The 16,174-nt window shown below is 38.2% G+C and overlaps 1 protein-coding gene across 1 annotated transcript in view; it reads right to left on the bottom strand.

Moving 5' to 3' along the window:
• Positions 1–16,174, bottom strand: part of alk (ALK receptor tyrosine kinase) — a 404,771-nt gene that overhangs the window by 13,532 nt on the left and 375,065 nt on the right. Inside the window, exons 19-26 of the mRNA XM_084096568.1 lie at positions 14,916–15,071; positions 13,533–13,646; positions 12,198–12,384; positions 9,275–9,365; positions 8,930–8,994; positions 8,706–8,835; positions 6,521–6,618; positions 3,458–3,550 (exon numbers count right to left, since the gene is read on the bottom strand). Coding sequence (XP_083952694.1) covers positions 3,458–3,550; positions 6,521–6,618; positions 8,706–8,835; positions 8,930–8,994; positions 9,275–9,365; positions 12,198–12,384; positions 13,533–13,646; positions 14,916–15,071 — 934 coding nt within the window. The remainder of the gene's footprint in view (positions 1–3,457; positions 3,551–6,520; positions 6,619–8,705; positions 8,836–8,929; positions 8,995–9,274; positions 9,366–12,197; positions 12,385–13,532; positions 13,647–14,915; positions 15,072–16,174) is intronic.

Here is a 16,174-nt window from a genome sequence, read left to right as displayed (position 1 = left end):
AACAAGCACAGTTTTTTTTTTTTTTTTTTTTTGGTGTTGCCATACTTCATATTGAAACAGGAAGTTTGGGATGGGACATATCAAAGAGCTCAGCCCTTCATAGAAAATAAGCCTATATATATATATATATATATATTTTTTTTTTTTTAACTTACAGCATTCAGTTACCCTGATTTGCGACTGGGTAAAAATCTGTGTAGAGCAATATTTTTAGTCATCAAAATGTTCAATCTTCCTGGAAGACAAAAATAAATAAAAATCATAATGTGAATACCCTCTATACTGCATTTCAACATTTACATGTACACCAGCATATAGATGACATCAGAATAGCAAGGACTAAACGCAAAAAAAATCTCATTTCGATTCATGGCGTCTTAAAGGAAGGCTTGTATAATAAGGATAATTTAGGATCGAGGTTTTTCAGGGGATTTACAGGATGCTCATGTATTTAAAAACAGCAAGATAGAACAGAATACAACACAAAGGGATTTCGGCAAGAATTCAATAATACAACAAATAAATATTAATATCCTTTAGTCCTCACAAATCAATGGATTGTGCATAAAAACAGGGAGAGGTTTGGACTCCAGCAATGACTGCCTTATTGTTGAATTTAGTGAAACACAAGCTGTGTTTTGATGGATTTAGTGGCGTTTGATTTTTGAGCTTTTATATTTTTAAGCATGGTGCTTTAAAGAGGATCAATTTAGAAATGCAGCTTGTCAGAAAGAGTTTAGCACGCTAACAGTCTTACTGTTTGCTGTCAACACGCTAAATCCCCCTCAAAGACTTTGCATCTCTAAATTCATCCTCTTTAAAGCACTATACTAAAAATACTGAGCAGAAAATACTAGATAAACTAGTCAACTTCCCTAAATGACTTTTGGATGACCATAGCGACAATGAAAGGTTGTGGAAAATTTGAAGTAACCTCTATGGGTTAACTATGTGAATTAAATTGATCACATCTCAGCATTCTCCACCCTCAGAAGATGAGATGAAATATTCACGCAAACCTCCACTGTAATTCTCCCCATCCCCAATCGCATTTTCCTCACAGCTCTGAACTCCTGTCCTGTCTGCAGAACTCAGCGGGAAAATGCAAGAAAAATCTACATCAGCAATTAGAGCACGCTTTTATGGCAACGCTCCGGAGGGAGTAAAACAAGGATCCGTCTTTTCCCTTCAGCTTTTCTCTGGCTAATAATACCCTTCTTTCACCAGCTAAGTGAGCCATTTTCAGACACACATTCCAGTAGCACATAAGAGGCAGTCAAGCTCACAACTCCTTTCATTTCATCACAGCGGTGCTGCTATCTCATCTGACGAATAATGTCAAAGGACGATTCACACTAGTGCCAAATTGTGTATCTCTCTAAAGACAGTATCTGAAAATATAGCTTATGAAGACATGGAGATTGTTAGATTCTTACCTCTCTAAACACCACATGGCTTCACTGTCTTCTGATTTGTAAAACTCTAAAATAAAATTGTATGTATGCATGTAAGTATATATGTATTGACTGGTTAAATGACTGAAGGGACATCAGTGGTGTAGACACTTGCTGTGAACTGAACATCGCAGTCATTGTGCATTTTTGCATTAAGGAAAAGAGTGGCCGGATCATTTCCATAATAACCAACGCAATCTACCAAGAGAAACGCAAATTAGTGTCTGGTACACTTCTTTTTTTTTTTTTTTTTTGGCACAATAATGACACAAATACCAGTAAATTGATGAGTGCAAATATCAGTAAATCACCTTGCATTATTTATTTAAATATTCTCCTCCAATATATTTTGCGTCTGAAAGGGAAACTCCTTCAAATGCATAATGCGATAAGGTCAACCGCAAAAAAATAACTGTCTTTCCAGTGCAAATTTTTCACTGCATGTCTTTAGAAAATCCTGACTGTAATTTTCAACGCCAAAAGAGGCTTTGTGCTGGAGCAAGCTTTTAATAAATATGGCCCTAAGAATAGTCACATAAACAACATATATTTAGAAAGCCAACACTTGAGAGTTTACAACTGAAGACTCAGAATCACTCAGACTGTTATTTTTATATATATATATATATATATATATATATATATATATATATATATATATATATATATATATATATATATATATATATATATATCAAACATTAAAAAACAAAAATACAAATATTAAGAATATATTCTTTAAATGTATAAAATATGATGTGACTGTAGTGTAGAAACTTACAAAGATAATGAAGCTGAAGCCACAAGTCTGTTCATGCTTAATTTCAAATCTGAGGATGCTATCTCTAAAACTATGATTTTTATGAATCATTTTATAAGACCATGTCATGTGAGTTTTTAGAGAAGGCTGATAAAATGCTAATAAAATATTTTATTGCCCTGAATAATATCATATTCAAAATATCATAAGTTACCGATAGATTATTTTGCACTCCTGACATAAATTAAGAATGTATCCGAGTTTTATCATAAACAGTGGTCAAATTTCGAAGCTGGAGTCTTAAATCTTTCTCATGATGCTTAGTTTGTCCAGATCAAGTAAGAGTGTGATGTTTTAACGTAAGGTAAATGTTGACCAACAATAATCTGGGGCCGCCGGCAATGCGCAATGTTGAATGAGATGATCAGTTCTCCATCAGTTTGAATGACGCTTCTGAATGTAATGACACATACATATGGGGTAAAACTGTGAAAGTGATCAAGTTCACTTCATGTCTGTATATGTTCCAAAAAAGTTGTAATATTCTCTATAAAATATTACAACCCCATTTATTTCCCATTTATATATATACACACACACACATATATATATATATATATATATATATATATATATATATATATATATATATATATATATATATATATAAAGGTTGTAAACAATGCATATGCATAAATTAGCATGCAATGTCCAATTATAATTATAATTTTCAATTCCATGCATTCAGAAAATCTATTTACTACAGTATACATACGAGTGGTATGGCAGTATGTTACATCAAGCATATCCATGAGAACATTTAACCAGTGTTGCTCCATGCTGGCAAACCTCTGTATAAATAATAAGGAAATGGAAATCTACCCTTTGAATAAGCTGAGCACTTCTTAATTTAGTTTGCTTGACTCTTGCCTTAAAATTAGAAATATGTTGATAATAAAAGTTCGCAATTGGATTTTCAGAATGAGGTACACTTTCATCTTTTCTCAGCTGAAATACTGTGGAGGAAAAAGCCAAATTACAGTCCTTCATTTTTTAGAGCCAATTGAATATAAACACAGATGCAAAATTGAACTTTCATGTTTTTTTGAGTCTGCCATCTCTATGTTCTGTGAACTATTGCTTGAATATTTAATTAATTAATTATTCCAACCCCAATGTGAATATCAGGAGGATTTTAAAGTGACTTATGAGCTCACGATGCCATATAAAATATGTGCCATACCTGTAGATGTCTCTGGCCATGCCAAAGTCACCAATCTTAGCCACCCTCCCCGAACCTTTGCAGGTCAGAAGACAGTTCCTGGCAGCAATATCCCTGTTAGGAATAAAAGACTGTCAAATTTAGCAGACACACACACATTTACATACAATATTTGCTCTATTTAAAATAGAATAATTGTACCACCATATTTTAATCACAGAAATATTTTCACCAATAGCATTGCCAGCTCAATATGTTTAGCATTGTTCAGCAACAATATTGTGAACTTAAATTGTTTCCAGTCCTATTACTGTAAATAACATTCTTGCAAATGTAGTATAGTTTTCTTAATCTATGGTACTTTTACCAAAAGAAAAATAATAATTATAAAACAATCTTTAATCTAATAATTCTAGTTATAAATGCCCAATTATGTCTCTTGTCGGTAACACTTTACAATAAGGTTTATTTTGTTGTAAGCTATACGCTACTTCTTTTTTTTTCTTTTTTCACTGTATTTGTTAATCTTTGTTAACGTTAGTTAATAAAAATACAGCTGTTTTTTATTGTTTGTTCATGTTGCTTCACAGTGCATTAACTAATGTAAATAAATACAAATTTTTATAATGTATTAATAAATGTTGAAATGAACATTAACAATAATTAATAAATGCTGTAGGAAGTGCAGTTCATTATAAGTTCATGTTAACTAACATAGTTAACTAATGTTTACTATGAAACCTTATTGTAAAGCGTTACCATCACTGAAGTCCAGATTGTACTTCAAGAGTTAACTGCACCAATGTGAGACACTGGCATACATATTTAGAGCATGTCAAATGAATGACACTTCATCTTCACTGCTAGCAAAGACAGAACACTCCAATTATAAACAACGAAGCTGTCAACACTGCAAGTGTCTGAAACCACAGTTAAGCACAAACTCTGTCCGCATTAATGGGGAAATCTAGTATCACTGGCAGTGGCCAATAGATAGACTTATGTGAAACTCACAGCAACAACACATTCATTAACAGCGCTTTTGCTTTTGCAATCTTCTTCTTTTTAAATGTATTACTTATTTTAGCATCTTTTTTTCTTTTCTTCTGACGTTACCTAGATACAGTAGGATGAATAAATGTCAGGATTAATAAACTCCTGATAGTTGCATTATGGTTATATGTCACTTAAGGTGTCAGATGAATCTTTCCTTCTTAACTGTGGAGAACCAGCCAAGAAGTCTCACCTTGACAGAAAAGAACAACCAAAGATTGTTGAACAAATAAAAATGATTTAAATAATTATCAACACAAGGAAGACTCAAATGTAGTAACAGATTTTATTGACAAAAAGATAGATCTATAGTTATTAAAAACTATTATAGGCCTATTTAATTATTTAGATGTAATGATTTTCATAATTCTTTTCCCATTTATTTGTTTTCTTCAATTTAAATACCAAAACAAGGTCTGATTATAGATTAGATTAGATGTAGAAATAGATTTTTTCAAACATGACTGTTAAAAAAAACTATATATGAGCCATTCACAAACATTATTTTAGTGACCTTTAAATTGAGTTTAAAGGATAGATTTTTATAGACAATTTATCCATCATTCTGAAGAACTAACCATTTGTTGCATACAGTATTAACTCTTATATATATATATATATATATATATATATATATATATATATATGTATATATATATATATATATATATATATATATATATATATTGCATATTCAGACATTCATACAACAGCATATATATATTTTTTTTTTAACTCTGGTGGGGATATATATATATATATATATATATATATATATATATATATATATATATATATAACAGACCCTCTGCTTAAAAAACAAACAAAAAATAAAAAATATATATATATTTTTTTCCATTTTAGCTTCATGCATTCCTTTTTTTTAACAACACTTGAATGTGGGTTTCATAAAAAAAGCAAAATTTTGAGGAAAAATCTGAGATCATTTTTTCGCCAAAGACTACATCCAGATCAGATTCAGAATGATGATCAAATCACAGATGGAGTAGATTGAGTCCATCAACACCCCCAAAGCTTCACAGTCCTATAGCTCATCCTGGGTCGACATTTCATTCAGTAACATTGGGCAGTTTTGATTGATATGCTGTTTAATTTTGATGATTGCATTATTTTACATATGCTAACATACGCTACCGCTGTTTTCTTCTTCTTCACACGTGTTTTGATCAGGAGATTCTGTACTCTTTCAGAAGATGCATAATACCGTATAACAGTGAAAACACGGAAAGCCAGAAATTTCCGTCAATGGCGGGGAAAGAGTTCAACACAAAAATAGAGAGAGTCTCTAAAATTGACTCTTCCAATCCGACTTCTATTAATTTCTATCCTTTGTAAAGTTCAAAAATGTGTTTTTCAAAGTATTTTAACTTACAGTACTCTTGGTATTAAATCAATCAACATAAATCAATTATTCCTTCCAAGTTTACCTGCCTCAAAACCTCACATAAAAACAAAAACGTAAGCAAAAACCTGTACTTGTTTTCAGGCTTCTTGTCTAAGTGAGTGGTTCATGGCCAAAAAAGCTACAAAGTGGTTAACAGTTTCTTTTTGAAGGTCGAGTCATGAAAGTCATGTTTCCAATTACTTGTTGTACCATTTGAAAGCATTTTGTGTCAAACAGGATGCTAAAAAATCCTCTGAAAGGGCAAAACGATCAATCCCTCTAGGTTTGGATCAAAAAGTTGAATTTGAAGGCCCAGATATATTTTACCTTGGCTGTTTAGTAGGAAACTGCAGATGGGTAAGTGTCTCAGTGTCTCAGTTTTATAGCTGGATTGATGACTGGACTGCTCATGTAGCATAAATGAGCTCTAAGTGGACTCATTTTTCATGCCATTCTGGATGCGAGTGTCAAAAAGAAGCAGGACTCCCACTGCAGGTACAAGAGGGAAGCAGAACTCCTGAACGGAGTCGAGGAGCGCTGCATTTGTGCTGACTTCAGACAAAAGCAGATCCTCCATCTGGTGTTAAATTGCTCTGTAATGTGTGTAGGTGTGTTGGAAATGATACCTGTGGATGAACTGGTTCTCTTCTAAGTACTGGCAGCCGCGGGCGATGTCTCTGGCTATGTTGAGAAGATCTACCATGGTTAGACTTGAAGGGTGCTCCTGGGAAACAGGAATTCAGAATAATGGGTATTGTAATGTGTAGTTTTATGTCTGTTTACTTTCATTGCGTTTTGGTTCTGCTTTCCCTGCTCTGGTTTGCCTGAATTCCCTGTGCTTATTAGTTTCCATAGTTCCTATTTTAATTCACACACCTGTTCGGTTTTACCTTGATTTGCTCTCCCCATGTATTTAAGACCTGCATTTCCTCAGTTCTGTGTTCGGTCTTGTTTGCCTTCATGTATAGTGGTTTTGCTATTATATTTCAATAATTTGGATTTCATTGAGGCTAAAGTCATATTTAATAGTTAGTTAATAGTGAGAATTGGACACTAATCTAAAGTAATTTCATAATTACTTCAAATGTCTTTGAAATAAATGTAATTTCTATTGAAATGTGTATGTCACGATGAAGTTTCAATTTAGTACATTTTAAATTATATTAACTTTAAGTGAAATTTCAAATGACACTACAGTTAAAAATATATTCAAGTACTTTAGATGACTTTTTGGTGCACTAATGTGTTCACGGTTGGCATGTTTGGTTCGATTAAAACAAACTGCGATTGTGCGATTGCTCTGTTTGTGCGTTTATTTGAAGTGTGAACGCTGCGCACCAAACAAGTGGACCGAGATTGCTAAAAAGATGGGTCTCGGTCCACTTCCAAACAAACTCTGGTGCAAACTCTGGAAGGGTTCCAATTATGTTTCCACTTGGTCCACTTTAGCATGATTACAAACCATTCTCGGCCTGGAATTCCTATCACAGTTGGCTGTTGCCTGGCTGCCAGTGTCTCTGTAGCTGACCAAGTGTGCTATTTGAGCGAAGTAAACACAATTTAATAATAAAATTTAAAGAAATATCTGATCATAAGTTGGCTTAAGAGACCTATTGGGTTATATCGTTGTATGAACTGCCCTCACTGTAGTAATATCATCCCCTCAAAATCTTTTGTGGATTTTAAATCTAACAGAACATTTAAAATAAAAGATTTTATAAATTGTAACACTACATTTGTTATTTACCGGTTATCGTGCCCGTGTAAGAATGTGTTTTATGTAGGTCGCACTAAAAGACGTCTACGTGATCGGTTGGCGGAACATAAATATGCCATTCGTATTAGTAGCCCTGACTATCAGATGGCCCAACACTTCCTACATATGCACAACAAGAATGATTCTTTACTAAAAATAGAGGTCCTGGAACATGTGAGACCTTTTGATAGAGGTGGTGATAGGATTCGTAGACTCAACCAGCGCGAGTCATTTTGGATCCATCAACTGGATGCGCTTCGATATCCAGGTTTGAACGATGACATAGAATTTAAATGTTTTTTGTGACGTTACCTATATCTGTACATTGGTTTTGTCTCGTATTTATTTTTTACTTATGTTCATACTTGATACTTATTTTTATGTATTTCTTTTTCCTCCAGATAACCTACGTTGAGGGATGTTATTGGGAGATATTTGGGCTCTTTTTTCATTTTTTTCATTTCATTTTTTTCATTTCAATTTTTTTTCATTATTTCTTTGTTGGTCACCTGTTGGTTTGCTTTTGTTGATTTTCCCTATCCTGTAGACCTGATTGTTTCATTGGATTAATTGACTAATTTGGACCTTATTAGGTTAATTGATGTTTTGGTTTATGGGTGTGACTTTACTTGCTTATATTTGCTGCCATTCTCTTTTTCTGTGTGACTGCACTGATGAAGACCATTTTGTTGGTCGAAACATGTTGGTGCATATATATATATATTTCTAAAATGACTTAAGCCACATTCATTAAAGGCTTTTTAACCTGATCCTTCTCCTGTTATTTTGACTGAGTGCCTGGGACCTGCTTTTGTTTTCCTTTGGATTTTTTTCCCTACCCCAAGAGCACCTATCTTAAACTCCTCTAACTCTACCTGAGCGCCTGGTTGAACCTCTCACAATATCAGAAAGCTCTGTTATCAGCCCCACAGTGGAAAATGAAACCATATCCGTACCGGCTGGGCTGGATCAGCACGGAACGAACGGTTAAGCAACGAGAACCGTTTGCCCAGACAGTGGAAAAGTGGCTTCTGTGTGTGTGTGTGTGTTCTTACTAGTCTGGGTCTAGTTTCCCTCAGGAAGCTCTTGAGATCCCCTCCGGCCATCAGCTCCAGCAGAATGAAGCGAGGCAGAGCCTGGAGACTCACCCCGATACACCGCACAATGTTCTGGTGACTAAACTTGCTGTCAGAGGAAGAGAAAAAGAAATGTGGTCCTTTTGCTATATGTCCTGATAAATTAGCATATGAAATGATGGATCTCGTGTGCTTATTTTTACCTGATTATTAGAGCTTCCATTAAAAAGTCCAGTTCGTCCTGCTCAGAGCACACCTCAGGAAGAGTCTAATCAAAGAATTATTTGATCATCAAATCTACACACCATGAAATCATCCATCCATCCATCCATCCATGATTTCTGAAGGATCATGTGTTGCTTAAAATATAATACAATTGAAAACAGCTATTTTAAATTGCAATAAGAGTTTAGAGTATTACAGTTTTTACTGCATTTTTGATCAAATATGTGCAGCCTGGGTAAAATACTTCTTTCAAAAACATTAAAAACTATTACAAACCCTAAACTTTTGAACAGTAATGTGAAAATCCAGTATGCAGATCTGACCTTTACAGCCACCTGCATCGGGCTGGGTTCCCCTGGGATCCCAACGGCTAGTCCTTCATAGACCTCTCCGAATGCCCCATGACCCAGTCCTCTACAAACAAAACATACATTATTGTTACTCATTTTGTCAAATAATATTACTCCATATATTTCACAAAATACATTTCAGATGTTTCAGATTTCACTTATTAGAACATTCATTTTTATCGACTGTGTCACGGGGTGACCACCTGGTTATTGCTCTGTTGCAGGACAGTAGATGTGATTTTTCGGGACAGTGTGGAGAGATACATTTACTACTATTATAGTATGTAAATATTGATTTACATTAGTTGCCATCACTTTCGATGATGAAATTTCACTTTGCTAATTAAACAAGAAACAAGAAACAAGAAACACGCAAGGAACACAGACCTCTGAAGTGTGGTGACCATATACAATGACTCCGTGACAAGGACTAAAACAGACAGGGTATTTATACACAGACACTAACAATGTGATAGGGAACAGCTGAGTGCAATCACGAGTGATGAGAACAGACTAAGGATTATGGGAAATCCAGTTCCAGAGTGAATGGTGACAGTATGGGGAAGAGACCTCTAGTGGACACCCGGGGAAACATAAACCAGACACTGTGACATAACCCCCCCTCTACGGAGCGGCTATCAGACGCTCCAAGACCCACAAAAAACAACCGAAACAAGAGTCCAGGAGGGAGGTGGAATGGTGGAATGGTGGAGGATCAGGGGGAGGGATGGGGGGCCAGGTCCATGGAAGGGAACAGAAACAGGGGGTGATGGCTTAGCCGGCGGCCAGGGCAAAGCAGACGACCCATCGGGCGGCCAGGGCAAAGCAGACGATCCATCGGGCGGCCAGGGCAGAGACTTTCCCTCAGGCGGCCAGGGCGGAGCAGACAGTCCATCGGGCGGCCAGGACGGAGACTTTCCCTCAGATGGCCAGGGCGGAGCAAACAGTCCATCGGGCGGCCAGGGCGGAGACGACCCTTCGGGCGGTCAGGGCGGAGCAGACAGTCCATCGGGCAGCCAGGGCGGAGCCTTTCCCTCGGGCGGTCACGGCGAAGACGACCCCTCGGGTGGCCACGGCGGAGACGACCCTTCGGGCGGCCAGGGCGGAGCAGGAACAGACACCGTCTCAGGAACAGGGACAGACACCGGCTCAGGAACAAACATCAGCTCAGGAACAGACACCGACTCAGGCTCAGGAACAGACACAGCCTCGACGACGGCCATCTTGTCAGGGGACACAGGCTCGGTGGCGGCTATCTTGTCTGGAAACACTGGCTCGGCGGACGTGACCTGAACAGTCTCTGGATCGGCAGACGTGACCTGAACAGTCTCTGGATCGGCAGACGTGACCTGAACAGTCTCTGGATCGGCAGACGTGACCTGAACAGTCTCTGGATCGGCAGACGGGACCTGAACAGTCTCTGGATCGGCAGACGGGACCTGAACAGTCTCTGGATCGGCAGACGGGACCTGAACAGTCTCTGGATCGACAGACGTGTCCTGAACAGTCTCTGGATCGGCAGACTGCCTCGGTGGAACCGGCAAGGCGAGACACTGGGATGGCTCTGGCAGAGCAAGGCGCTGGGGTGATGCCGGCAAGGCAAGCCGCTGGAGTGGTGCCGGCAGGGCGAGACGTCGGAGCGGTGCCGGCAGGGCGAGACGCTGGAGAGGTGCTGGCAGGGCAAGCTGCTGGAGCGGTGCCGGCAGGGCGAGACTCTGGAGCGGTGCCGGCAGGGCGAGGCGCTGGAGCGGTACCTTCAGGGCAAGCAGCTTGGGGACGGCCTCCGGGACGACAGCGGGCTGCACGGGGACTACCTCCGGAACCACAGTGGGCTGCACGGGGACTACCTCCGGAACCACAGCGGCCTGCATGGAGACGACCTCCGGAACCACCACGGGCTGCACAGGGACTACCTCCAGAACCACAGCGGCCTGCACGGGGACGACCTCCGGAACGACAGCGGGCTGCACAGGGACGACCTCCGGGACATAAGGGAGACGGGAAGTCTTCTTCTTCCTCCTTCTTGTCCACGAGCGACTGGGTGCTGTTAACCGAATTAACCGGGAGTGCAGCACTCTCCTCCCTGATACGAGCACACAAAGCATAACACTCATCTAACATCATCCGTGGCTCCTCCTCTTCAGCTTGATTCCCATTCCACTGTCTCCTCTCTCTTTTCGTGATTGCGGAAAAATCACGAAAACTCATACCACTGGATTTATATGGTGACGGAGTCATTCTGTCACGGGGACACACAGGAAAATAGGTAGATCCAAATGCAGTATGGCAGTAGGTGTTTATTAAAGTGTAATCCATCTCGTAGTCATCCAGGCAAGGTTCAAAGTCCATGTTAGCAAGAAACAAGAAACAAGAAACAAGAAACAAGAAACAAGAAACAAGAAACAAGAAACAAGAAACAAGAAACAAGAAACAAGAAACAAGAAACAGGCAAGGAACACAGACCTCTGAAGTGTGGTGACCATATACAATGACTCCGTGACAAGGACTAAAACAGACAGGGTATTTATACACAGACACTAACAGTGTGATAGGGAACAGCTGGAGTGGTGAGAACAGACTAAGGATTATGGGAAATGCAGTTCCAGAGTGAATGGTGACAGTATGGGGAAGAGACCTCTAGTGGACACCCGGGGAAACATAAACCAGACACTGTGACATGTTCATTTACTTAAGTGGTGTCCAGGAAGTGTTCATCGGCAATATAATGCTGTCTTCTGTTATTTATTTATTTATTTATTTATTTATTTGTTTTCTGTATAGAGTAGGCAAAACTGTTCGTTATCCCAACCAGTGACTGGGTGTATTACTGTAAATAAATTTCTGTACAAATTACTGCAATATATATATAGAACCGGGACATAGTGATGCTCCTAACCTGGTGAGAGAGATGTTCCGCCGCGGGACCTCCTTCAGGTCATTGACGGAGGCGGTCTTCCCACCAAAGCAGTAGTTGGGATTGTAGTCGGTCATGATGGTGGAAGCTCTCAGTTTGCTCAGCTTACAGTCGGGACTCTGCAGCTCCAACTGGATGGTCTGGAGCTCGGTGTGTTTACGTCTGTACACTGGACAATAATCAGCACAGCATGACATTTTTCTGTTGGCATTCATTTCAAATTCCATGTGGAAATGAACTATCAAACTGCTGTACAATAACCAGTGTTTGTAATTTTCTTTTACAGTTTAATTTAATGGTGCAAAATTGTATTTATTTATTTTGAAATGAGACTCTAATTTAATGTGCGTTGTCATCATGTTAAGTACAAAATATGATTTATTAATTAAAAGTAATTTTCTTCTGTAATTTTAATAGTTCATTGCAAACTTGTGGAAATCTATATGGACACGAACACGAACAGGCATGTTTGCCCAAGTTTGGTGGGCTTGACCCCGGCAGTAAACACATTAGTGTGGCGTCTGGAAGTGATTTATTCATAAAGTATAAACCGACAAGGCTTGTCAGAGCCCAGTTACCAGCCCATTTATCATGCGTCTATTCTATTTATCACTCAGAGACTGCTACTACAGTGTAGATGGACAGATGATGTGTTAGGTGTGATGGCACTCTGTGTGTGTGTGTGTGTGTGTGTGTGTGTGTGTGTGTGTGTGTGTGTGTGTGTGTGTGTGTGTGTGTGCGTGTGCATGTGTGCGTGCGTGTGTCTGTGTGTGTGTGTGTGAGAGAGAGAGAACCTGTGGTTAATGCATTGTGCAAACAAGATGCCAAACATATTCACAGCTTGTGTGGCATGTGCATAAGCAATTTACCATTATTACCATACAGAAAATAAAGAATTTCACTTTTTTAAAAATATGTTACAAATGATTTACACACGGAATATAATTTTAGCAAACATATTTTTATGTTTTACAAATTGTAATCATTTATTTAATTATGCAGTTTTCTGTTTGTTTTTTTAAAGAAAAGAAAAGAAAAGAAAAGAAAAGAAAAGAAAAGAAAGAAAATCTAAAATTCCTGAAATGGCATAGATAACAGAAAGCGTTCGGTAGCTACATCCAATCCCATAGGTGTCAGTATAATGTCTAAGACTACATTCATATCAGTCAGTGAAAAATAAACACAAAGTGCACAACATAGTTATACATAATTTTCTGTGAGCTGTCTGCAGTTTTATCCTCTCTGTTTTAAACCCAAAAAAGGTCAATGCGACAATGAAACTATGCTCATAAACAGGATTTGACATGGTCTACTTACTGATCATAACGCCTGAAACAGCCAACAGCAAAGCAGCGATGAGCGCGGAGGTCCCCACAGACAAAGCCAGTGGCAGATGAGAAACAGTCGGCTGTGCGGGCAGCAGAGACATCTCTACACACACACACACACACACACACAACAGACCGTTCACATGAGTCAGGTTTATCTCAGTTTTGCTTTTCATATTTGAAACTGTTAACTCAGAACCACTATATGCACGTCAGATCAGCATCATGCGCGATCAAACTGAAGGGACACATCTGGATTTGAACACAGGTTCCCTTGCACGCTAAACAGAAACTATAGATTCTAAAGTGAAAAACAAAAGAAAAAAACAGACACTTGAGTCATTACTATCTAAAACCTTACAAAAACCTCTAAATATTTTGGATAGTAATGACTCAAGTGTTTCTACACCCTTCTAACGGAATTACTATTTATTTTAATCATTATTGTAAAGTGAAGATCATGGTAACCCACTAGTAATGGCATTTGAATTACAATCGAACAACGTCACAAGCTTACAATGACTTCAGTCATTACTAGGGAGTAATTATGCTTTTCACTTTAGAATACTGATCCAAATAATTATTAATACCAGAGTCATTACGAATGGGTTAGCATGACCTTCACATCAGAATTAATTATAGATTTTCAGATATAATTTTCACATTCATTATGCACCTGTTTATGGTAGTTCTTAGTAGTCCTCTGGGAGGCATTACTGTTAGGTAATATTGAACTACCACATTCAACTAGCACTGTTACTAATTTAATTAAGTAATCAGGGTTTCTTGTTTGTTAATAGTGGTTACTAGAATGTCAATAATGCGTTACTCATTTAAAAAATAAATATTAATATGCTCTGCCCCAACTTCCTGTTTGGAAATATGTCAACACATACAGGGTGGTAAACCATGCTTCAAGTTATTTCAGCTGCTATTTAGCCTGTAGATTAACAGAGAATGAAAAGCTTTGTGAAGTATATATTTATTTATTTTTTTAATAAAATTAGCATCTTATTAGAATGAATCCATACACTTTAACTCACTTAAACATTTATGTAATTGAGAAAAGCATCTACGAATAGATGTGTAAAATGTTCTCAATGTACGAAACAAGAGGTGTGCAACAGTGGATAGTGTTTTTATCTTTTCTTTCTTTTTGAGTACAAGCTGGCAAACGGAGCTAAAGTTCACAGCGGTGACCTCTGTCAAAGAGACTGTAAATGGCAGAGAATTGAGCTGGGTTTTACAGAGGTAAGTGCCGCTCTCGAGAAAGAACTTTATTATTGAGAGTACACTCTTCCCAGACATTCATTTTACCATTTTATGAGACAGTCGTTCATCTGGTGGTGAAGTGTGTTATAAATGAACTAACCGGTGGAGTTGATGCAGGACACTCCGTCCGGGGCCAGTGTGAGCTCTTCATCGCAGTAACACACCATGCCCTCAGAGGTCTCATGGCAATCTCCTGACTCACAGTGACTGCAGTTCTGCACTGGGTTGATAATAACTTCACCGTCACCTTCCATGCCTGGAAACAACATTACCGTATTATGGGATGGTGAGGCGTATTAGTAAAGCTTGTGGCTTATAATCGAAAGGTTGTTGCTTTGATCCCCACAGGGGTGAACTATTACCATTGTGACCTTAAGCAAGGCACTTTAATCCAGGTGTCTCCAGGGATACTAAGGGTCCTGTACTGTACAGTATGTTCTTTAAATAGGAGCATCTGCTAAATGACTGCTTACTTAAAGGCACACTATGTAACTTTTGGCCCTCTAGCTAAAAAACAAAACTGTGTGCATTTTGTGGAAGAACATTGTTTTGGTTGTGCTTTGGCTCTGCGTGTGCTGATGAATGTGGTTATACTGCTCATAAAACATTCACCATTAGGCTTAAGAGATAAAACCAGTTTAGATGGAAAGCTTTACACATTAATGAACACTTGATATTGAATTCTGGCACAGCGCTACAACAACCATAATGAAATTACCCATCACAATAGATAATGCTTTACAATGAACTCTGTTAGAGAGCTACATCCTATGGCAATTTATATGTTCAATAAAATACCTTACTGACCTGTTGAGTTATAAAAACGTCATCTCTGAAAAGCCAAGCCAATGTTGATCCATGTTTTATTACGAGCTCTGTCACATTCTCTTTTTTCCATCAGACTGATTCAATGTCAGCGGCTCCATGTCAAACTTTCTCACTCGTTGTGACAACTAACCTCTGCCACTCACACACCAAAGCGACTTTTCCTCTTTTTACTGATATGACGAGACACACACGGCAACTGACATTTGTACGCAATTCCCACGAAAACCATTCCATCAGGTCTAAAATATAAACACTCATAATAGGCTTACCTTAGTGAATCAGGGGAAAACAAAAACACGGTTTGGAAAAAGGATTGACGATGTATTGACTCATTTAAATTTGGTTAATTTTGAACAAAAAGTTACATTGTGTACCTTTAAAGGTGTGGGTACTGGCATTCCTCAAAGTTTCAAGTCTCTACGACTTATGGTTTGGTCTGCCCGATCACTTTTAGTGGAGAATGCTGATCCTTGTAAATTCTAACAATTACAGTAGGGTTTCAGCACTACGTGCTTGAACCCCTAAAAAGTG

This window comes from Abramis brama (genome assembly GCF_963993115.1).
Source record: "Abramis brama genome assembly, chromosome: 21".
NCBI classification, from domain to species: domain Eukaryota; kingdom Metazoa; phylum Chordata; class Actinopteri; order Cypriniformes; family Leuciscidae; genus Abramis; species Abramis brama.
The sequence above is the reverse complement of the archived record's forward strand: the minus strand, read 5'-3'. Positions and strand labels throughout refer to the sequence as shown.